Below are 23,940 nucleotides of genomic sequence, written 5' to 3' on the forward strand. Positions count from 1 at the left end.
ATTGCTAGTTAAACGGGTTTTAATAAATATTATGTGAGTGTTGTTAGTGGAAGAAGGGGCCATTTTTATTAGTGAAAGAAATGTTAAAAAAAAAAAAAGGTACAATCTCTCATGAAAAGTTCTAAAATAGCAGAAAATACATATTTTTATAGGACGAAGAGAGAGTATAAACATATATATTTGTCTATAGAATTTCCCTATCTATATAGTCGATGAGCTCTTTTTTTCTTTTGAGTTAAAAATTACTTACTCCTATCCCATAATATATCAATGATATCCCTATTAATTAACCTCTCATTAATAGTATATACTGCCACTAATTATATTTAATTTCATTTATACTCTTCTTAGTCTTCTAATACAATTAATTGTATATATTCTCATTTCAACTCTTCACATATTAAGATTACTTGAGCAAAAATTACTTTTTACCAAATACTCAAATGACCTATATATCAGATGAGACATAGTACTATCAAAGTAATTTATTTTTCTAGTATTATAAAACGGAAAACACGTTAACTCTAAAAATCATATATCGCTCCAAGCAATATAAAATAGAAATTATTGTAACATTGTAATAAGAGGTTACAGTTTTTTGTCAATTAATTTGGTGGATACAAACATATAATCACTAATTAGACTAATTAATAGGTTCACTCACAACTGAAAATAAAGAAAGAAAGAAGGTGTACTCAAAACTGAAGGGCATTCCCGTCATTTTCCCCACTGAACCTTATTGACCATACTTTGACTATATGCCCCCCGCTTCTCCGCGTGTTTCCGATATTCCTTTTTTACCCTTTTACTTGTCAGAGGTTTCTCACTCTTCCTCTCTCCGCCGTTACTCCGCTCAATGGCGTTACCGGAGACAATTCTCAGCTCCTTAAATTTACCATAAATTTTGAGCGAGATTGAGCTGCAATCTTGAGGGGTTTGTGCCAAACTTTTCCGATCGGAGAGGCCGAAACCGCCGCGAAAAAGGGGGCGGGGCCGGGGGCGGAGAGGAGTGGGACCCCCTCTTTATCTGATCGTGAAGTTTGTCTGGCGGGAACTCTTCAAGATTGGTGGTGATTTACGAGCACAAGATTTCGGTACTCTGCACATGTTGGGCATGTATATATGTGTATTTAATTTCTTTTTTTATGCGTGGATTTGCGTGCTTGTATTCGAAATTGGGGTTTGATTCGCCCAAGGTGCTTGCTTTTATGTGGAATTTTACGGTTTTGTGTTTTCGTTGAAAGTGGCGGAATTGTTGTTTGAAGGTTGATTGCATGGGTTGTTTTGGGTTTTCAAACGAGGGGTTTGTCATTTTTCTTTTTTAATTTATAAATTTTGAAGCAGTTTCTGTTGTGGCGTTTGTTTCACTGGAGAGGTGGGGGATGAAGTGCGAGATAGTTCATCTGATGTTGGGTCTCTTTCTTGTGCTGCTCATATCTGGTGAGTTTTCTTTTTTATGAAGACTTCTCATTTTCCCCTCTTTCTTTTATTTTTGTTAGAATGGCTTGTTTTAGATCATACTTCAATTTTCACCGTGGATGTTACGGTTCTTGTGTTGCTCTTCCATGTGTAATAGTATTATTTTATTTAAACTCATTTGAAAAGGGTGGCAAAACAAAGTAGCAACTTTTTGCTTGGTCTAATGCTGGTTCCTATAGTGCTTTCTTTTACTCCTTTTGTATAATGACATTAAAAATGAGATTAATTTAGGAGTCGATGTGATGTTGGAAGAAAGCATTAATGCTCAATTTAGGAGTATGGCCTTTTGCATTGTCATTTTTTACCTTATTCCTTGTGCTATTAGGATCATGCCTGTAGAGTTCTGTTTGAACACTATTGAAGTAGGGTGAAATGTTAAATAACATGATCTTTATACCTTACTAAAAAGAGGATTATGGGATGAGCATCCTTTTTTTGTGCATTCTCAGCCAAAATGAGGTCAGCCAATAACATCTCATTTCCTCCTATCAGTTCCTGTCACTATAGAGGCATCAGGGGCAGATGATGATTATAAGCAGTGTGAACATACTGTCAAGAACTGGGCATCCTTTTCTGCTGATACTGAAGTTAGTGGCAACCAACACGACTTGCATGACTTGCTACTTTTCCTTCATGTACCTCGAACAGGGGGACGGACATACTACCATTGGTAATTTCTCCTGATTCCATTCTATGGTGTCTTCAGATGCCTCACTAAGAAAAGACTGAAAATGGAAGTCTTATCAATGAAGCCTTTCCAATATTTACAATTTCATATGAGTAATGAGTTACTGATTCTTTGTGTTTTTTGTTAAATTTCTATACAGTTTCTTGAAAAAGCTGTATACAAGCTCCCTGGAATGTCCTCGGTCGTATGATAAACTGAGATATAATCCAAGGTGATGCAAAATGTCCTTGTAATGTTTGTGGCTGAAAAGTAATTGATTTGTTTAGTTCAATGTAAATAACCTTAAGGCAATAAGCTAATCAGTCATCCTTGCATTTCAAACAATTTGGTTAATCTCTTTGGAGCATTTTTAAAGCACAGCAAGATGCGTATGACAACTTGGGTACTCACAGTGAGTTGTTATATTCTTGCGCAATGACTGCAATCATGAAAAGTTTCATGTCATGTTGAATAGTATGGTTATCACTATGCAAAAATGCAAAAGTTTGAATATAGCTTGTCTTTTCTTTGGACTGCTTGCTTCTTTCTCCTCCTCTTGTTAGACAACATAATTTTTTTTTTCATATGCTTGAGTTATGATCGGCAGTCAAAGTGTGTAAAAGAAGATATTATCAAATAGTTGGACCAGTAGATGTAGAAGAAGTGTTGTTTTCTCTTTACATACTATAGAGACCTATAAGATTTGGGATTGGTTTTCATTTTGCAGAAAATCGAGTTGCCGTTTATTAACTACACATGATGACTACAGCGTGATGTCCAAACTTCCCAGGGAGAGGACTTCAGTGATGACAATACTTAGAGACCCTATTGAACGTGTTTTTAGCACTTACGAATTTTCTGTGGAGGTGGCCGCTAGGTTTTTGATTCATCCTAATTTAACATCTGTTGCAAAAATGTCCCGAAGTGCACGCCGTAAGACATCTGGAGTAAGTACTCTGGATATCTGGCCGTGGAAGTATTTGGTTCCTTGGATGAGAGAAGACCTTTTTTCACGGGTATGTTCAGCTACCATGATTGAACATATACACACCCTGTTGATATTGATAGTCTTCTCCAAGACTCTGAATGGAACAATGACTTTTAAGTTTGAATTGTATTCTTGGCGATACATGATCATTGTTATTAAGTTTTCAGCTTTGGGCGGAACAATGTTTGGATTAAAAAATCTTGCATTGTAATATGTGGAATTGTAAAATCTTCTTCAGGCAGCTCATTCCAAAAAATAGTTCTATTATGAGATAATCCATTCTATAATCTTTTCTCTCATCTATGACAGAGGGACGTTCGAAAACTCAGAGGGCAACTTCATTTAGTGACCAGTGATCCGTATGACATGGAAGACATTGTGATGCCTCTGCATGTTTACATTAATGAGCCTGTTACTCGAGACATTGTCCACAACGGGGCCACGTTCCAGGTATTGCATTGTCCTCTGTACTTTTTAGTCTTATTAGTTTCATTAATAGATATAGTGTTACAAAATATATGCTTTAGAAATTCTGTTGTTGATGCTTTAGAAAAGATCAGAAGATAATTTATGTTAGAACTGCTAATTTCTCTATATTCTAAGTTCTCGCGTCATTTGTTAAAACTCGTACACTTGGAATTCTGTGTTATAGAATGTTTTCCCTGCATGATTTATCTGTACTGCCTATTGTTTAGTGTATTGCAGTCAAGTAGGTATGTCAAATCTAATGCTTCTGCAAGATTTAGCTCTTATATGAATAGGGAAATAGACGGAGCAAGTCAGAAACCATGTAAATATAGTTGTAAAAGAAAAAGGAAACGGGAACAGGGCATGGATGTATGTGTTTATTTTCTGATAATACTGCCAATTATGATTATGAAAAATTCTTCAACTTTATGACACATTACAGGCTTACAGTTTTTGCCAACTAAAAAGAATGTGTCTCAGAGCTAGTATATAATCTGAATTTCTTGCCATACTTACTCTGCGTAAGCTGTTGCTGTTATCATGATACCATTTTTTTCATAAGAATATGGTTGGATTAGAATGGGAATCGTGATTTGCGTGTTAAAGTGGAAGACAGTGATCTGTGAGTTTGTTCCGAATGCATTGCACTATGTGACTATGTCCATGAAAAAACATTAGGTATTTATCCTGTAATATCACTGTTTTTCTATGTTTTCTATCTTTTTGTTAAAAATATTTGTTGTTCTGCTTTGCTGCAGCATGTTTGGATTCTCTTATATTTGAGATTTTCAGATTGTAGGTCTCACGAACAACTCTTATTTTTCTGGAGCACATGACGTGCGTCATTGTGTGCTTAAGTATCATTCCCTTGGTGATTATGTGCTTCAGGTTGCAAAGGTATGGTAGAAGGATTCACTAACTTTAATGGAATAGATTGTGTGTGTGCAGTCCCAATTCTTTTTCATTTATGGTTCAGTCATGGTAGGAAATTGTGAATCTTGCAGAAGAAGTTGGATAATATGCTTTATGTTGGACTGACTGAAAATCATAAAGAATCAGCCAATGTGTTTGCAAATGTAGTTGCTGCACAGGTGATTTCCAAGCACAAAACACCAAACTTTGATTCAGATGGTGCTGGCAACGACTCAGGTTAGTGGTCTGAAGTAAATCATTGAACTAAATGTGTAAATGCCAGTTGTTCTATATGTTGAGTCTAAACATTGTCGGGGAATTGGGGATGATATATTTGTGCAATCTTGGAACTAGTAAAATTTCTTTCAGTCATCCCTTCTGCTTTCTTGCAATAACGCATCTGGAGAGGAAATTTTTTCTCTGTTGACATATTCTGTTGATCTGCTGCAGAACAGGGATCCAAACTTCCTAGTATGAAGACTGATACTAATGATAAAGTAAGAAACTGATGTTCGTCTTAATGTGTTTGGACGACCAAATGTCCTTACACTCACTGTCTTATATTTTCTCTGAACTACAGGATGAAAATACTCTTCAAAACTTGAAGAATGCTTCATCAACTGGAAAGGATAATGCAGTACAGGAAAATGTGAGCCTTTGAATATCTTCTCTAATCTCTCATATTTAGTATTTTGATATTTGCCTGCTTGCTATATTAACTTTTTGGCTATGCTGTCTGCATTATTTGGTCAGTGGACTGTGGGGAAACTGATGGAAGCATACAATTCTTGCGTTTCACAATTAAGAGATTCTCAAAGAGATAGGCGTGTGAATTCTCTGAAGCAAATTTATCCAGCAAACTTTACAAAGGAGGTATAAAACTTATAAAGTTAATATGTGTGCATATGGTGGATTTGCTGAGTGCTTCACTACTGTTGATAATCTTTTTCTAATGCTTGCTGCTGATATGAATATTTAACTATTTTCAGGCTCGTAAGCGGGTTCCGGAGGCCCTTATTAAGGAGATAACATTGCTTAACAGCCTAGATATAGAGCTCTATAAGTATGGTCAGTACATCTTCGAAAAGCAACAGGCACATATGATGCAGAGCATGGTCCATGACGTACGTTAAATCTCTTGCTTGAATCTAATTATGAACTGAGATCATACGACTCTAATTTGGGACAAAACTGGTTTCTACGTATCTGTGGCAATTATATAGTGTATTATATAGTTTACAGAATGCAATTAACAGAATATGCTTCAATGGCATGACTAATTGTGCCATCTTCTGATTTAGTGTCAATTCAGCAATTCTGCCCTAGCTAACACTGCAAAGTCTAACTACATCCCGATTATGACTAATATCATCTGGAGAGAAAGAACTTTGCCCAAACATGATGTGCATAATTCTAGTTCTATCTTCCCCAGAATGCAGGAAGATACTAGTGTCTTCTAGAGTCGGCCATCATAGTTGCCGTGACCTAGTAGTATATGCTTTCATTTAGTATCCTAAGCTCCCGATAGCTGGAAAGCTTGGGTAACAATATCAGTTGCTCTATGTTAGTCTGAACGCTCATCAAGCGACATGTTATGTTGTGCACCCATAGCCACGTCCGAAGCCCCAATTCCTGAGAATGGTTGAAACATCTTGGCATAGTAAATAGGGTTAATCGACAATCAGAATGAACTTTTGTATTAACTGGTAGTTTGGCATTGGCATTGATAATCTTGGTGTCTGCTGTTGCTATTCTTTGGATACTGGGGTTGCAACCCATTATACATGTGTTACTTCCGATTGCAGGAAGAGCTAACGGGCACGCTCTCGACAAGCACAATCCGCAGAATCTACAGTACCCCTTCCTGGACATGTGTGTCCTTATCTATCACTGCTCTGCTGCTGCTTATCTTCATTTTTGTCTTTGTAAGTTCAAGAAGAAGAACGTCAAAAGTTAAGCTGTAAATACTGAAAATGTCCAAAATTTAGTGGATAATCCAGCAGCCTGCTCCATTGTTTTTTCAGATAAACTGGTTTTTCTTAGCACAATTTTTTTTAAAAAACCAACAGAAAAATGCTTCAGCAGGCTTCTTCATACGAGCTCATGAAGTCGAATTTGTCTTGGTATTGGATTCTATTATTATTATTATTATTATTATTATTATACTGGAGAAATGAAATTATTATATTTCCTTGAGGTATGTGATTGATGCAGATTCCTTATACTTTTTTATTATCAGTTAAATATATCAAGATAGTCATTTTCATGTTATAAAGATTAAATAGCCATAGAGATAAAATTAGCAATTTTTTGGCTTAGAATGTTGTTTTGTCCTTATTGGACGAATTCAAGATTAAATTCATGATCAAACTTATTTATAATCGTGAATTAATGAATAAAATAATAAGGGTGATTATTTTTGTAATCCTTTTTATGTTGGTGGTTAGTATCTTTATTAATGGGTATTTTGCTAGTTCAGTCTTTTTATAATAGTAATAATAATAATAATAATAATAATTAATCTTATTGTAGTAAACTGTATATTGTTTCACAAACCTATATACATTTCGAAACTTTGAAGCAGAGTCCTGATAATTTTTTCTGTTGAATATTAATTCACTTGATCAAAAATCAGATTGTCGACTTCTTTTAGCAAATTCAAGTTTATTTGCCGCATATGCTTTGTGTAGAATCACCAGCGAAATTGGAATGTTATTAAAAATATTAGTGTTAAGTTAAAATATGGAGTAATTGAATACTAGTGCTGTAGACTTAAGTTTTGCTTTGGTATTTATAGATGAATAAAACATTGAAGTATAATATGCCATTTTAGGATAATATTGAATATTTTGAATTGAATATTTTGAATGGCAATAAGCAGGCGCAGTTTGAGCAGCCCATCCCTATTCCCTACTCCCATTATCACGTGAGATGTTTGATAAGTCGTGTTTGGTCTCCCAATAAATTCTAGTTTTCACAAGCCCATTTATTTATTACTACTACCATTTTTGTTTTATTTAAAACTGCAGTTTACAATCTTTAACTTCTTCATTTTAAAAATAAAACAAAAATCAGTGGCTTATGTTAAATTTGTATGTATGTGCATTTAATCATATGAACAACAGCAAAATTAGCTGCCATGCACCAGCGTAGCAGCGGATAACTTTGAATTTTTAAAAATGAGCAAACAATTTCCCAAAATTCCAACACTATAATGCAGACAAAAACCACATCCACTCACAGATTGCACAACAAAAACCTCCAACTCTTGAGGGAAAATAAAACAGAGGAAAAAAATCTGCGCCTATTTCAATCTTCTTCTCACCTTATCTATTAGTGTTTGTTTTTTGTGTTTTAATTTCTTCCCTCCATAGACAGGGTTTTGATAAGGGTTTATCTACGGCTACATACTCAAGTTATCTCTCTCTCTCTCTCTCTCTTTTTCATGCAATTTTTGTGTTTCTCGAACATCTTAAGCTAACATTTATTCCTTTCATTTATGTTATTTTTCTATTTTTTTGGTGCTTTTTCTCTTCTTCATCCGTGCGTCAGTCAGAGTACGTGTTCTAGTGGAATTTCGGAGCTGCGCATTTTTGTAACCATTTCTTTTCATGGTTTTCAGTTTTCTTTTTCATATTTTATGTGTACTCTTTTTTTAAATATATTTAGCGAAACCTCCAAAAGTTAAGAGCTCTCCTTATTGCTATCGTATTTATATAGTAATTATTTAACTGGCTGGTGATGAGGGATTGAAATCGCAGCTCTCCTAGAAGAACAAGTAGCTTTCCGTATTTTTTTTCTTGCATTTAAATAACTAATGGGTGGTGGTTTGATGGTTTTTAAGGTTAAAAAGGTAGCAGAAATTAAATGTATGAAACGGTGGTATACTGTATTGGGTGAAGAAATAGATAAAATGGAATGGCCATTGTTTCTAAATAAAAATGGAAAGACGTGTTTTTTTTTTCTCATTATAATGGTCTATTATTCTGTTTTAATCGCAACATTTTAGATGATTTATTTGTTTTACTTCACTGGTTATAATTTAAAAGTGGATGAATATTTCAGGATTGAAGATTCTATGAGAGTCCTATTCTGAATATTCCCATGTCCGCGCCGAGATATTGAAGCGAGTTGGGAACTTGGTGAATTTACTCAAAATAGTGTTCCAAATACACACCTATTTTGGATAAATATTGTCTAATCCTATGTTTTAGGTATATACTATATGATTATTGATTACCACCTTAAATATCCAAATCACACACACAGTCTCACACTCACACACACACACACACACACACACACACATATATATATATATATATATATTTGATACGTGTGTCTTTTACTCCAATATTTACAGTTAACAAGTTCTTGAGAGTAGCCAAGAATAGTGTATAAGCATTTCTAACACTATGTGTCTGTGTGTTGCGACTTTGTCATCAGTTGCTTGAATGTGTTAAGGTTTTTGTTCGTTCATAGTGTACTCGGATGAGTTGGAAGTGGTAACTAATCGTGTTAAATTTTCAGAAATATGAGCATGGTTGGCAATAGTTTGGATCCGGATGAGGAGTATGATGCCTTGTTCAATATTCTGGACTTTCCTATTGAATGCTTGGAAGGGAATGAAGTTGCAGCCGATTGGGATAGTAGCAATGCACAATTTCTTGGGCCTATTCCTTCTAGTGTGCTAATGGAGCAACCGATGATGTCCAATGAGGAATTTAATGTTCCTAATTTGTTTCCTCGACCAGTTGCTCCTGTGAGATTCTATGCCCCCCCCCCCCCTCCCACTGATATTTAATTTTGTACGAGCTGCCAAAAATTATAATGGTCTAACTATATTTTTTAATAATGGCGAGATACGTATACATTATTTATATTGAGTTCATGGCTTTATTTGTTGTCTTAATCTTCTGATTGAAAAGAGCCATTGCACACAACTGAGGAGTGTGATGTGGGAAGGAATAATGCTGCTCCGCACTAGTTACAGATATCATGCTTGATATGGTAAAGACTCATTGGATGTGACAATGCTTCATATTAGGCTTTTCTTCCATGCAACGTTAGATAACTTCGATTTGTAAGCCTGACCTCTTAATGAAATTACGTGGAGGAATATAAGGACTAAAACATTTAAATCACGATGAAAGACAGGAACTAAAGAAAGCTAGTTACTGCTTGTGAAATTTTTTGTTTTCTTACACATGAGCTGTACATGTGCATGTTTTTTTTTTCTTACACACACTTGGGTGCCCTAAATAGGATCATGAGTTTGTTAATATTTCTGACATCATAAATTTTAATATGAGGATGTGCAAAGTTAGAATGAGTTCATTGTCTCTGCTCAGTCATATTTTGGTATCACCATTGTATTCCCTTGGTTTGTCTGGTTGATGGTATATCTTTTTGATCTATTTTTTCTTCTTGGTGAACGAACAATCTACAGATTGCTGCAGCTTCAAAGTTAAAGCAGCTGCACGAGCATGTTGATACCTCTGGATTGTGTATTCCTCGTCAGAGGAAATTTGCTAAGGTCCAAGAGTCTGGTTCCTTCCACACTCAAAGCCCTGTTTCGGTTCTTGAAAGCAGTAGCTCCTGCTTGAGAGAAAAGAGCTTGTCTATCAAATCTGAACATGCTGTTCCAGCACGAAGCAGATCGAAAAGAGTTAGATATTCAGGTATAAACCCGTGGCTTTTGGCAGCACATGAGCTTTCCACTTCTAAACGGACTTCAAATGCCGGGAGAAGTACAGAGAATAGGAAAAGATTATTTCTGCAGCCTGTTTCCATTGATTTGATGAGAAAATCTCCCGAAAATGTTGAAAACTCATTAACGGTCCCAGATCCTGCCCATCAAGTTAAGAAGTGTGCTCATTGCCAATCGACAAAGACACCACTCTGGAGAGAGGGGCCACTGGGGCCAAAGACTCTCTGCAACGCATGTGGGGTTCAATATCGATCTGGACGTCTATTTCCAGAATATCGACCAGCAGCAAGTCCTACATTTGTCCCATCTCAGCACTCGAACTCCCACAGGAAGGTGGCAGAGATGAGGAGCGGAACTAAACAATTGAAAGTTAAAATTGAGGTAGCACCTTTATCCCCACAGACGGCAGCTACGAACCACCAATAGCTCCATAGATGGAAGCTAAATTTAGGAATTACAATCTCGAGTCTAGAGTACCACAATAGTGTTCCTAATATGGAGCTATGATCAGATATCTTATCTAGTTAGCATCATGAATAGTGAGTTAGGTTGTTATGTTTGGCTCCCTAGATTGTTAAATGATATCACACTTAGATGCTTGCGATTTTCCTTGATTGTTGGTGGAATTTTGAAATTTTTGTAGAAGATGTTGCTTATTGCAAGATGTAATTGGTTCATTTGCACCGATTATATTTCATCATGTGTCATCTTGAACTTGTTTTGTTTGGTTGGGATAATAATCTTAAGTGGTTACAGCTGGTGTGCTGCTGATAATTGGGATGAGTTTACTACGTTTCTAGTGAAGTGTTTCTATAGTTTTTGAGATGTTACATTATTTTTAACTGAAGTGATACATAAAATTGTATAGTTCCCATTGATTTAACTGTTTTGAGGTATATGTTTTTGAACTGATCTTTTATCTGGTGAATGCAGATTGTTGGAGCTCCGGATCAAAAGCAGCTAACTAAGCACGTCAAGCGAATGCAGCTGGCCAAGCATGTTGATACCTCTAGCTCACTTCAGAGTGCTGGAGCTGCCAAGCAAAGGCAGCTGGCCGAGCTTGTTGACACCTCTAGCTCACTTCAGATTGCTGGAGCGCCCAAGCAAAAGCTTCTAGCCAAGTATGATGATACCTACAGCTCGCAAATTCCTTTGCAGAATAAATTGGCCAAGATTCAAGAATCCGGTGCCTCCTGTACTCAGAGTCACGTCTCACTCCTCCAAAGCAGTAGCTACGTCAGATACAGATCAAAATACGTTGAACCTGCAGGTGTAAACCTGGGGTTTCTGCCATCACCCTGCAAAAAGGCTTCAAGTTCCATGAGAGGTAAAGAGAATAGGAAGAAGTTATTTAAGGTGCCTGTTGCTTTTGGTGTCATGATAAACTCCCCCGAGAAAGACGGTGTCTCGTTGGACGTCTCAGATCCTGCACCTCTGCAAAATGCTTCAAATTCCATGAAAGGTAAACAGAGTAGGAAAAGGTTACTTCAGCTGCCTGTCGCTGTTGATGTCATGAAAAGCTCCCCCAAAAAAGAAGATGCCTCATTGGACGTCTCAGATCTTGCGCGTCTGCGAAATGCTTCAAACCCTTCTTGCCCTGCAGTTGTTAAGAAGTGTTCTCATTGTCAGTCATCGAAGACACCACAATGGAGAGAGGGACCATTAGGGCCACAGACACTCTGCAATGCATGTGGGCTCCGATACCGGTCTGGACGTCTACTCCCAGAGTATCGGCCAGCAGCAAGTCCTACATTCATGCCATCGCATCATTCGAACTCCCACAAGAAGCTCGTGCAGATGAGAATTAAAGCTATGAAGTTGACTGCTGATATCTAGGTAGTTCTCACATCCCCACGCCCAGATTTTGTTTGCCTTGAGTAGTAGCTATTTACTGGCTTATATACTGAGAATGAAGCTGCTGTCTCATGCCTGTTGAGGCGCCGATTTTTGTGCGAATTTTGTGTTAGGAGCGTGCATGGAAATGAAGAGTGAGTGTCGAGTAGGGTAAATATTGTGCTAGGATGAAATAATTCTAACTAGATTAGCTCAGTTTTTGAAAAGTTTCAGCTGTCCTATCCTATTTTGAAACTTAGAAGTTAGCTGTTGGAATCTTGAAACTGCTATGGTATCAAAATTGAAGTAACTGAGTTTAGTAAGAGGATTTTTGGCTGCAAATCATCTGTGGAAGTTTGATGTTCTATGAAATGTTTTCTTGATTTATAAGACATTAAATTTATTATAATTGAAGTGTTCGGATACAGCAGAGCTATGGGGCCTTTTAAAAAATACTACTATTGCAGTTGGCAATTGGAGATATTTATATTGGATGTGTTTGTTGAAAGTAAAGAGTAATTCTAAGAGATTGATCAACTGTAGGTCCATTTGTAATTGCATTATCAACTTTTAATTTTTCTAATCAACTTTAAAACTAAATAAGAGATCGTATAAATGCTAAATTTGATACTGAAACACGATATCCACATGATCTGTTTTTACTTTATATTATACTCCATATATATATATATGGATGAGTTATACTAAAAATGCTATGTTTCGTGAGAAATGAGAATGATTGAATAAGCCAGTATATAGTGTTGCATAAGCTGCTTGTTGCATAAGCTGCTTTTCGAATCCCCAACTTATTAATTAATTAATTAAATAAAACAGCACTCCATTGTCAACAAATATAAGAATTTAACCCTGGATAATGTACATACTACAGTAACGGACGGAGAGGGGAGCGTTGGCTCCCATCACAATTTTGAAAAGAGAAGAAGTAGGTATCATGAGGATTATGGTATTTAATATTTGAAAAATTAAATATATCTAATAAATTCTTCATTAATGTTAATATATTTAATTTAATGAATCATATATTCATATTAACTGATAATTTATAACATCAAAATTATGATTTTTGTTGTTAAAATAATTTTATTTGGTTAGATATAAGCGTCTATTTATTATAACTGTATTAAATTATTAAAGTGCATTTAGTTCTTTAAACTGAGAATATTAAGACATAATAGTGAAGAAATTTTAGTTATGAATAATTGATTATAAGTCATATTGATAGTATATTATAAATCCACGAAATTTTTCTAATTTATTCAAAATGTCTCGTGTTGTGGATGCTTTGGCTTCATTAGTCAATATTTTTATTATTGTAACATAATTAACATAATTAATAATACTCACTCCATTCACGATACATCTTCCTAATTTTCATTTTCATTCGTCCACAAAATATCTTTATAGTCTAATTTCTAGAAATAATTTTACTAATTATCATCCTTACAATTCTCACATATTTACACACGTTGCCACTAATAGACCTTCCATTTTTGAAAATAACTCATTAACTATCATCATTTTTTCTAATTTGGACTCATTCTCCACTCATCAAATACATAATTTATTTTTTTAAAAATTCGTGTCCACTCCCTTAGAAAGATGTTTCGTGGACGGAATGGATATAATATAATTGTATTACAAATACTAATTAACTTTAAACTTTATTTGAAAGCTATAGTTTTTTCCACATTTTTGAAAGGATCATAATGGTCCCCAATTTTTCCGTAATGACTCGAACCTCGACCTACAAATTGGAGATGGAGCGTCTTACCAATTGCCATGTGCTTGTAATGCACGAATAGTCGTATTTAGTTAATGTGGTTCGCGTTCCCCAGGATCAAACCCAAATTTGAATAGTTATTCGTGCATTACAAACAATTTATTCGTAAATGTATATTGACTTGTTTGTTATTCTCATTTCACACAAGTAAAATGATTATAAGTAGTGAGAAAAGAAAATGAATTTGGAACATGAGATATTCAAATCTTATGGCTAATATTTATCGAATTAATAGTGAGATATTCATTTAATGCATAAATCAATTCAATACATGAATAAGTTGTTTGTAATTAACGAACATACATTATCACCTGAGTTCGAATCCTTGAGGGGGTGAAATTTTACAACATTAACTAAATACGAGTATTGATGCATTACAAGCACCTTATTTGTCATTCTCATTTCTCACGAAAAATATGTGAATTGTATTTGGATCTATCATTTCTCACGGAATATATGTGATTCATATAGATTGAAATATGGATCACATATTTGTTCATATAGCACTAAAAACACGACACGTGGGCAGAGCTTTCTAGCACCAAAAACGTGGATGGGTAAAATAGAAATAGTAATTTTAGGCACAAAAAAAAAAACACATGTATATCATTAAATTCACACCGATCGCAGACTAATGCATATTTGTATTTAACTATATACATATTATGTTCAAATAACATTACGTAAGACACATTTTAATTTTTTGGGATGATCACAGGCACGGGGCCCCCGAGTCACGTGCGCTAGCCACCAGCGTGGTCGCTGCCACCTATTTCTCGTCTATATTTTTCGTCAAACAACTCACACCAACAACTAACTTAGCCATCGTCGTCTGATATTGTTGCGCTATCGTTGTCTTACAACCAAACCAACAGCAGTCTGACGTTGTCGTCGTCGTCATCATCATCTCAAATCTTTGCTTCACTCGACATTTAACAGTACCACGCCGCCACTTTAGTTGCCTTATACTCTTTACACTAGACTTAACAACAACAACACTCACAATAGAAGAACATATCGCAGGAGAAAGTGTCACAGCCCACTATCCCAATGACGGGTTAACCGGGGTTATGACTTGGGTGAACAATAAGAAATGGAAATTAAAAAGGGATTTACTAAATAACCAACATTAATAACAACAAACTAGTGGTATATATATATATATATATAACCACTTGGGTAATTAACAAATGAGCCAGCCATAACGACTAAACCCCAAATGAGAGTTAAACAAAATGAAGGAGTAATAAGTTCCACAATACGATAACAAATTCAGAGTGTTTGTAGCGGAAAAACGTGTGAGTTATGCATATGGAGATGCATACTCAAGGTTTCATTACATAAACATCAAAAGGGAAATCCGCTCAACACCGATCCATTCCATCGCCTGCTCAACCTGCACATTTAGAAATACATGCAGGGCTGAGTATAAAAATACTCAGTGACATAAGCCGAAAATACAACATGCATACATATATAAATTGAACTGCCATAACAGTAACACACAGGGGTTTTCATAAATGACCTGCGCTTACTAAAACATTTCATTCATTTTCATAAAGGTGGATGCATCCCATTTTCAGTCTATATGATCCATATCTGTCCTTTCTGTCACGCGCCGGGAAGGAGGCCTCCTTACCACGGACGCCAAGACCGGTCGCAAGCGACTCGCGGTCTCCATGAGTGTACACGTTAACCCTAGCTAGCGACCTTTGTCTAGCATAGGATCCCAATTGGATTTCCTTTAAAGTTGGCGAACCAACACAGATAGGATACATATAAAAACATAAACATTTTGGCAGTCAATCATTTCATAAACATTTCATTTTCATAACATTTTCATTTTCATAAAGGGCATTAAACATATAAACATTTCATAAGAACTGAATAAATAGTCAAAACATATCATGCATATATATTCGCATATGAGGCCTACGTCACGCAGGGGATCTCTATATACGTAATAATAAAATAATGCCCACCTCAATTGTTCTTAAAGTTGGCGTGGAATCGTTTCTTCTTCTGCTTCACTTTCTGTCGCCCGGACCTTCATTGATGAAGAGTCGATAAGTTCGTGAAGAAATTGTCATAAGACAAAGTCTAATTCTACGTGCCTAAGGTATCTTTTAAAGTTTTAGGGTTCTAGCATCCATATTAATCTCGTTTCATTCAATCAATAAAATGTAACCAATTATCATGTAACTATCATATAGGTTCGAACCCATTTGTTCGAACATCAACATGTACATAATCCATAACCTCCCTCTATACCCGTCATTTAGTCAAGTACTCCATCAATTAAGAACAAGCCATATATTATCACCCTGAAAATTATAAATCATGCTTTCCAATACTTCGCACATTTTCATCACTTAAATAAATAAATCATTTAAAAACACATGCTTAGTAATTTAATATCTCAATTAAATCCCAAGCTCATTTGTTAAAGTAAATCATATACTTAATCATTCTATAACACAATTCCACATTTTTTTTTTATCATGAAAATAAATAAGAAATTCCATTATTCATTTATAAATAATAAAACATTTTAAAATCCATTGATATGAAATAAAACATTTTAACCATAAACAAAAAATCCATACTCGTAAGCTTTGAAAATAATTTTATCATATAATAAATGGGGCTTAATCCCAAAATATTTGCTTTAAAGTCCATTAATAAATTTAGATAAAAGAACGGACTTCATTTAAAATAAATAGTCCCAATTTTCAATATTAAAATTAAGTCAAGAGATTTAAATTCACTAAAATAATTTAGTGAAAAAAAATCAAGCATTTTTAAATTAAATTAGGCCAAAATTCGTAGGCTTCATTAATCAATAACAGCCCAAAATTAATTAAAATGAGCCCAACAGAAATAAAATCGGCCCACTCGTTTTTTTTTTTTTTTTTTAAAAAAATTTCGGCCCATCCTCATTATAGGGCTTTGAGCCCAAGCCTAACCCTAATCATACATACATATACATACACACACAAAACACATAACACACGCACACACACAGCACGCCTCACTCTCCCTCTCTCTCCCTCTCGGTCTGCCTCCCTCTCCCTCGCCGGACGACAGCGGCGCCGTCAGCAGCGAGCGCCGCTTCGCCGGCCGCTTCTCTTCCCTTCCCCTATTCTCTCTTTCCCCTTTGGTTCTTCCCTTTTCGTCCGTCTCTATCTCTCGGAAACAACCACACGCCGCCTCTGCCTCCTTCGCGTGCCACTGCCGCCTCCGCCGTGGCCAAGCACGGCGCCGCCTGGTCGTCCCCGGCCTTGGAACAGGGTGGCAGAGGCCTCTCCGCCGCTGCATGTGCCTTCTCCGGCCGTTGTGAAAAGCCGAGCGTCGCCGCGCCGCTTCCCCTGTTCTCCGCCGTCTCCGCCATGGCCGGAATCGTGGTGGATGGCCGAGCTTTGTCTCGCCGGAAAGGTAAGCTCCAGATCTGAGCTCCCTTTCCTCTCCTTTCTATTTTAAAAAAAACAGATCTGAACTCCTCCCTTTTCTCCTCTTTTCCGGCCGAACAGAACCGCCGTTCGTGTCGCTGCGCCGCTGCTTCCGCCGCGTCGTCGGAAAAGATAAGTCTCTCCCCCTTTTTCCCGTATCTCTCTCTCTTTTTTTTTATTTTTACAGAAGCCCTAACCATCTCTCTCTCGTTTCAGATAGACAAAGGAAAAAGGCGGCGGCTGCCGCCGCGCCGCCTCCGGCCGCGAGCAGCCGTCGGCTGCTCTCACCCCCCCCAAATTCCAGTCACACGCACAAAACACACATAGAGCACTTAGGGTTTCAATTCTGTTCATTTTCATTCATTTCTATTTACAAAAACTGATCTGTACTTGTAATAGATAGAAATATAGTAAAATGTGTGCGTGTGTATTATTCTGTTGGTGGTTCTCTGATGGTGATAAGCTAATGTAATTGAAACAATAATAGTCTAAAAGAAGTGGTAATGGATGCGTGTGTTCTATCTGTTTTCATTTGAATCATAGTTTTGTAATTTAACAAATGAATGTATGGAAAAAGTAAAGTAGGAGGTAACCTTGATAATTTTCTGAACTCACAAAGTTGGATCTGCGAATCAACAATTTAACAATGAATTTGGATCTGAATCTGCTTGATTACTGGAATTTGGAAACATAAACATAGTTAAAATGGAGGGTTGTATCCCCAAGGAAGAAGAAGAGAATTGGTTGGAACACTTACCTCTGCACTTTAAACTTTGTTGGGTGTGTTGAAAAGAGAAGGAAAGAGCGGATGAACTAATAGAATGAAACTTAGCTTTTAAAACTTGGCTTTTGTCTAATTGAAATGGCAGAGGATTGATGATAAGATTTGCTAAGATTATGAGGATTTGATTGTCTGCATAAAGGAGAGTTGGTGGTGAAAGTTGGTAGTGAAGTGGAAGATTAGGTGTAGTGGTGGGGAAAAAGAAAGAAGAAGAAAAAAAAATGTAATGGTGGGGAAGTAGGCTACGGTTAAGATGTATCAAATTTAAATAGAGCTCTTGACTCTGATCAATTAAAAGATTCTTTATGAAATCCTTGCAGTAAAATTATTGAAGTAAAACACTTTATAAAACTTAATATCCCATTTAAAGGAAATTTCATGGCTTCATGCCCACTAAAAAAAAAATCCATAAGGCTCATATAATATGCTCAAACCACTAATTAAACTTGTGCACCATATTTATAAAGATCCTTTAAAAATTCAAACGGATTCAAATAATAATAAGAATTAAGCACATCAAGACACATATAAAACAATTAAATGACATCTGATAAATCAAACCATTTTTATTATTAATGGATGCCGAACCCTAATTATTAAGTCTTTAATCAATGATTAAAAACTGGGATATGACATACTATCCCCCTTAAAATAAATTTCGTCCCGAAATTTGTACCTCAGGAAATAATTCTGGGTATTTCTCCTTCATGCTAGACTCGAGTTCCCACGTCGCCTCTTCTTGATCATGGTGCTTCCAAAGGACTTTTACTAAGGGTATCGACTTATTCCTTAGTACTTGAACCTTCCGATCTAGAATAGATTCGGGTCTCTCTTCATAGCTCATATCTGGGCTAAGGATAACGTCGTCTCTTTGGATCACGTGTTTTGGATCATAAACATATTTTCTCAACTGCGACACATGAAACACATTATGCACATTCCCAAGGCTTGGCGGCAACGCCAGCCTGTAAGCTACCGGGCCCACCCTTTCTAGGATCTCATAGGGTCCTATAAAACGGGGTCTAAGCTTACCCTTTACGCCAAATCTTGTAATCCCTTTAGAGGGAGAAATTTTCAAAAAGACTTTATCCCCACACTCAAACTGCAAGTCGGTTCGACGTTTGTCGGCATAAGACTTTTGTCTATCCTGGGCCTCTTTAATACGCTGTCGAATCTGACGGACGATTTCGATCATCTCGCCTACTGTATCTGGCCCCAAGATTCTTCTTTCGCCGACTTCATCCCAGTAAAGCGGCGATCTACATTTCTTCCCGTATAACGCCTCATAAGGTGCCATGGCGATAGTTGCTTGATAGCTGTTGTTGTAAGCAAATTCGATTAGTGGCAACACACGCTCCCAATCTTCTCCTCTATCTAGCACAACAGTCCTTAACATATCTTCTAGCGTTTGAATTGTCCTTTCGGACTGACCGTCGGTCTGCGGGTGGAAAGCTGTGCTGAAATTCAACCTTGTTCCCAATTCCTTCTGCAAGCTTATCCAGAATCTGGAGGTAAACTTCGAATCTCTGTCGGACGTGATTGTCTTCGGCACCCCATGTAAACGCACGATCTCCTTGATGTAGAGTTGGGCTAACTTATCTGATCTATACGTGATAGGGATAGGCAGAAAGTGTGCACTCTTTGTGAGTCTGTCTATAATGACCCATATTACCGTGTTACCTCGTCTTGTTTTTGGCAATCCTGTAACAAAGTCCATTGCAATATCGTCCCATTTCCATTCTGGAATCTCCAAAGGTTGTAGCTCGCCGTAAGGTCGTTGGTGTAAAGCCTTTACTTGCTGGCAAACTAGACACTTTTCGACGAATAAAGCCACGTCTCGTTTCATTCCTTCCCACCAGAAATTTTCTTTTAGATCTTGATACATCTTAGTGCTTCCCGGGTGGGCGACATAAGGAGTGTCATGGGCTTCGCTCATGATCTTGTTCTTGAGTTCATTGTCATGAGGGATGCATATTCTCTTCTCAAAGAAAATAGCATTGTCGGCTTCTTCGTGATAGTTCTTGAGATTTCCTTCTCTTATCTTAGCTCGTAATTTCTCCAATTTATCATCCTTCCTTTGAGCTTCTACCACCAATTTCCTCAAATTCGGTATAATCGCGACCACCCCCGCTATTGTAGCAGGTGGGTTTATCACCTCTAATTTCATCCTATCAAAATCTCGTATGAGCTCTTCTTCCTTTGTAAGGATGTATCCCAGTTTCAATGGGACCTTGCGGCTCAATGCGTCGGCTACTACATTGGCCTTCCCCGGGTGATAATTTATACCACAGTCATAATCTTTTACTAATTCGAGCCACCTTCGCTGTCTCATGTTGAGATCTTTTTGCTCGAAGAAGTACTTCAGACTTTTGTGATCGGTGTAAATCTCACACCTGACACCATATAGATGATGTCTCCAAATTTTTAGTGCGTGCACTACCGCCGCTAGTTCAAGATCATGGGTCGGATAATTCAATTCGTGTGGCCTAAGTTGCCGCGATGCATATGCAATCACTTTGCCTTCCTGCATCAAAACGCATCCTAGTCCGTTCTTTGATGCATCCGTGTAGACCACATACTCCTTGTCTGGTTCCGGAATTGTTAGCACTGGCGCTGTAGTTAGCTTTTCCTTGAGCAGCTGAAAACTTTCTTCACACTCGTTAGTCCATGTGTATTTAATTCCCTTTCGGAGCAATTGCGTCATCGGCCTTGCTATCTTGGAAAATCCCTCAATGAATCTTCGATAGTAGCCAGCCAATCCCAAGAAACTTCTGATCTCGTTTGGGGTAGTTGGCGACTTCCATCCTTGTACTGCTTCCACTTTGGCGGGGTCCACCTTAATACCTTCTGAAGATACAATATGTCCCAGAAATGTAACTTCTTTGAGCCAAAACTCACATTTGCTGAATTTGGCATAAAGGCATTCATCCCTTAGCGTTTGTAACACAGTTCTCAGATGTTCCATATGTTCTTCTTCATTCTTGGAGTAGATGAGAATATCATCAATAAACACCAAGACGAACTTATCCAAATAGGAATGAAATACTCTGTTCATGAGGTCCATGAACACAGCTGGTGCATTTGTTAGTCCGAACGGCACAACTACGAACTCGTAGTGACCATATCTTGTTCGGAAAGCCGTTTTGGGTATATCTTCATGTCTAACCTTTAACTGATGATACCCAGACTTCAAATCGATTTTGGAGAAAACACTCGCGCCCTTGAGTTGGTCGAATAAATCTTCAATTCTGGGCAATGGATACTTGTTCTTAAGCGTTAGCTTGTTCAGCTCTCGATAATCGATGCACAATCTCAAGGTGCCATCTTTCTTCTTGACAAACAGCACCGGCGCTCCCCATGGGGACACACTAGGCCTGATGAAGCCTAGGTCCAATAACTCTTGTAACTGGATTTTCAACTCTTCCAATTCCTTCGGGCCCATTCTGTACGGTGCTTTTGATACCGGCGCCGCTCCTGGCTCTAGATCGATGGTGAATTCTACTTGTCTGTCAGGTGGTAATCCTGGCAAATTTTCTGGGAAAACATCTTGAAAATCCCGCACGATCTCTACATCTTCCATTGTCTTTTCGGTCTCAATTCCCCCGTTCAGGTATACGAGGAAGGCTTGGCAGTCTTTCTTGTTCATCATCTTCCTTGCCTGTAAAGCTGAAATAGTCGGCACTCTGTTCCTCCTGCATATTCCGTGGAAACTCAAAGCGTCCCTTCCTGGAAAGTTGAAACCGATTTTCCGCTCTTGGCACAATATCGTGGCATAGTTCTCCGCTAGCCAGTCCATTCCCAGGATTATATCAACGTCCTCCATCGATATGACGTGCAAGTTGTTTGCTATAACCTTAAACGATCCTATGGTCAGTTCTAGGTTCGAGCAAGCATGTGTTACTACTGCTATTCCTCCTATTGGTGAAGAAATTCTCAAGTCCTGATTAGTCTTTTCAGGTTGGAGCTTTAAAGTTTTTACACATACACTTGCAATAAAAGAATGCGAGGCACCCGTGTCGAACAGAAGTATAACAGGTGTGTCAAGTAATGTGCCCATACCTGCCAAATTCCCTTGGTTATTTCCTTGCTTATTCTTGTGCAATGCATAGGCTCTTGCCTGTGGAATTTGCGGTGGACGTGCCGCAGGTCGATACTGTTGCTGTGGTGGTGGGTAGAGTAACTGTTGGCCTTGGATAGCCCTGAGTGGTTGTACTTGGCCCGGCTGATTCGGCCCTTTCATTCCTCCTTGTGGTTTTCCTTGGCAGTCTCTGGCAAAATGGCCCTTCTGGCCACACTTAAAGCAGGTATTGCTGCCAGCCAAGCATATGCCGTGATGTGACTTGGAGCATTTGGGACACAAAGGTGCCCTGAGCTGGCCCTGATTGTTTCCAGCTGATCCTGGATTGACTGGTCGTCCTTGCCATTGCCTTTGTGGCATCATGTTTCCTTGCCATGGCCTCTTGTTATCTTGGTTGTTGTAGTAACCCCTATTATTGTTGTTGTTGCCTTCCCATTTTCTCTTCCCACGATCGTTGTTTCCCGGAGCTTGAGTCTGGGTTGGGCGGTCTTCAGGCATTGCTGCTTCAACATCCAGGGCTCTGCTAAGTGCTTCAGAGTGGGTGAGATCACCATGACTAGCAAGCGCCATCTTGATCTCATGCCTAAGGCCTGAACGAAACTTCTCGGCCATCTTTTCATCAGTGTCGATCAGATGAGGGGCATAGCGAGACATGTCGCAGAAAGCGCGATCGTATTCCGTCACGGACATCTTGTTTTGTTTCAGATTGAAAAACTCCGTCTCTTTCTTCTTTCTGTAGCTCTTGGGAATGTATTTATCGTAGATCTCCGTCTTGAAGTCTTCCCAAGTCAGGTTTTCCAATTGTTCGAGGGTCATTGCCCTCTTCTTGGTTTCCCACCAAAAATCTGCCGACCCAGTTAGTTGGAATGCAACACAAGAGAGTCTCTCTTGATCAGTACAGTGAAGAAAGTCGAAAATCCTTTCCATTGCTCTAATCCAGATTTCGGCATCAGTCGGGTTGCCGGTCCCGTTGAATGTTGGTGGGCTCTGTTTAAGAAAAAGTTCCTCAACCCTTCGTGGGGGTTCGTTTGCGGTTCCCACATTGTTTCTTGGGGCTCTTCTGGGAGGCATTCTGTGCTTCAAAAATAAAAGATCCTCAGTATATTCCTTACCTCAATTCATAACATATTCCTCTTGATTTAATCATGAAAGCATCATAACAAAACATCTAAATCCTTATTGATCACAAGAGGGTACTAGGACAACTCAACAATTGTAAGGCTCAATTCTTGAACGATATCAAAACAAAGTGGTGCAGAAAAAAAATTTGTTGAGAAACTCAAACGAATAACCAGATGGTAGAAAGGAGTAACTACTAGGTCGAACAAAATGATCTAGAATAAAAACTCATCTGGCTTTTCAACCGAAAGTTGAAACACATGGGTTTTCAACCCAAAAGACGTCGACTGATATTTGGATCATGTGGACTGGCTAGGTCCAATCATCATCACCTCCCAATCACACGGAAAACATCATCCCAAACTTAGAAAGCCGTGGACAACTATTCATAATAATAAAACTCAAGTTCGTACTGGCAAACCAAAAGCTTAATTTAAAGTTCTATGTCCTATTGGACCCAAACCCCCGCTATAACATGTACACAAATATATACATATATATATAGGCAAAGCATACTGTTCTTAAAATCTATCGTGTACTAAAAGTCGATTCGGTGTTCCATCGCGTGTGAACATTTGAACGTAGAGACTATGCTCAAACCCTTGATGCAGCGTTTGCCTTGAATTCGTCTTGTATCATCATCCCGTGTTTTTCC

At 37.8% G+C, this 23,940-nt stretch overlaps 3 protein-coding genes across 8 annotated transcripts in view; all 3 read left to right on the forward strand.

The window, feature by feature from the left end:
- The first annotated feature begins 686 nt into the window (after positions 1 to 686).
- On the forward strand, positions 687 to 6,714 carry LOC131000565 (protein-tyrosine sulfotransferase-like). 3 transcript variants are annotated; one of them, XM_057926558.1, is made up of 13 exons: positions 687 to 1,112; positions 1,345 to 1,440; positions 1,972 to 2,149; positions 2,307 to 2,378; positions 2,874 to 3,162; positions 3,444 to 3,584; positions 4,395 to 4,499; positions 4,607 to 4,751; positions 4,965 to 5,011; positions 5,095 to 5,163; positions 5,268 to 5,387; positions 5,504 to 5,638; positions 6,320 to 6,714. In XM_057926558.1, the coding sequence occupies exons 1-13, from the start codon at positions 1,106 to 1,108 to the stop codon at positions 6,476 to 6,478; spliced, it is 1,563 nt and encodes a 520-aa protein (XP_057782541.1). In that variant the 5' UTR covers positions 687 to 1,105; the 3' UTR covers positions 6,479 to 6,714. The 3 variants fall into 3 exon arrangements, with proteins under 3 accessions (XP_057782541.1, XP_057782542.1, XP_057782543.1); XM_057926559.1 differs by having other exon boundaries at positions 688 to 1,116; XM_057926560.1 differs by having other exon boundaries at positions 688 to 1,094.
- Positions 6,715 to 7,753: 1,039 nt separating this feature from the next.
- On the forward strand, positions 7,754 to 12,399 carry LOC131000558 (uncharacterized). Of its 4 annotated transcripts, none has more exons than XM_057926545.1 (5): positions 7,754 to 7,929; positions 8,580 to 8,728; positions 9,045 to 9,276; positions 9,964 to 10,605; positions 11,158 to 12,399. In XM_057926545.1, exons 3-5 carry the CDS (start codon positions 9,049 to 9,051, stop codon positions 12,058 to 12,060), a joined length of 1,773 nt encoding a protein of 590 aa, XP_057782528.1. In that variant the 5' UTR covers positions 7,754 to 7,929; positions 8,580 to 8,728; positions 9,045 to 9,048; the 3' UTR covers positions 12,061 to 12,399. The 4 variants fall into 4 exon arrangements, with proteins under 4 accessions (XP_057782528.1, XP_057782530.1, XP_057782529.1 ...); XM_057926547.1 differs by having other exon boundaries at positions 7,792 to 7,929; positions 9,045 to 9,524; XM_057926546.1 differs by lacking the exon at positions 8,580 to 8,728 and having other exon boundaries at positions 7,795 to 7,929.
- Positions 7,924 to 23,940, forward strand: part of LOC131000554 (uncharacterized) — a 407,676-nt gene continuing 391,659 nt past the window's right edge. The window contains exon 1 of the mRNA XM_057926540.1: positions 7,924 to 8,109. The gene's annotated coding sequence lies outside the window, so the exon portion shown is untranslated. The remainder of the gene's footprint in view (positions 8,110 to 23,940) is intronic.

This window comes from Salvia miltiorrhiza, chromosome 8 (assembly GCF_028751815.1).
Source record: "Salvia miltiorrhiza cultivar Shanhuang (shh) chromosome 8, IMPLAD_Smil_shh, whole genome shotgun sequence".
NCBI classification, from domain to species: Eukaryota; Viridiplantae; Streptophyta; class Magnoliopsida; order Lamiales; family Lamiaceae; genus Salvia; species Salvia miltiorrhiza.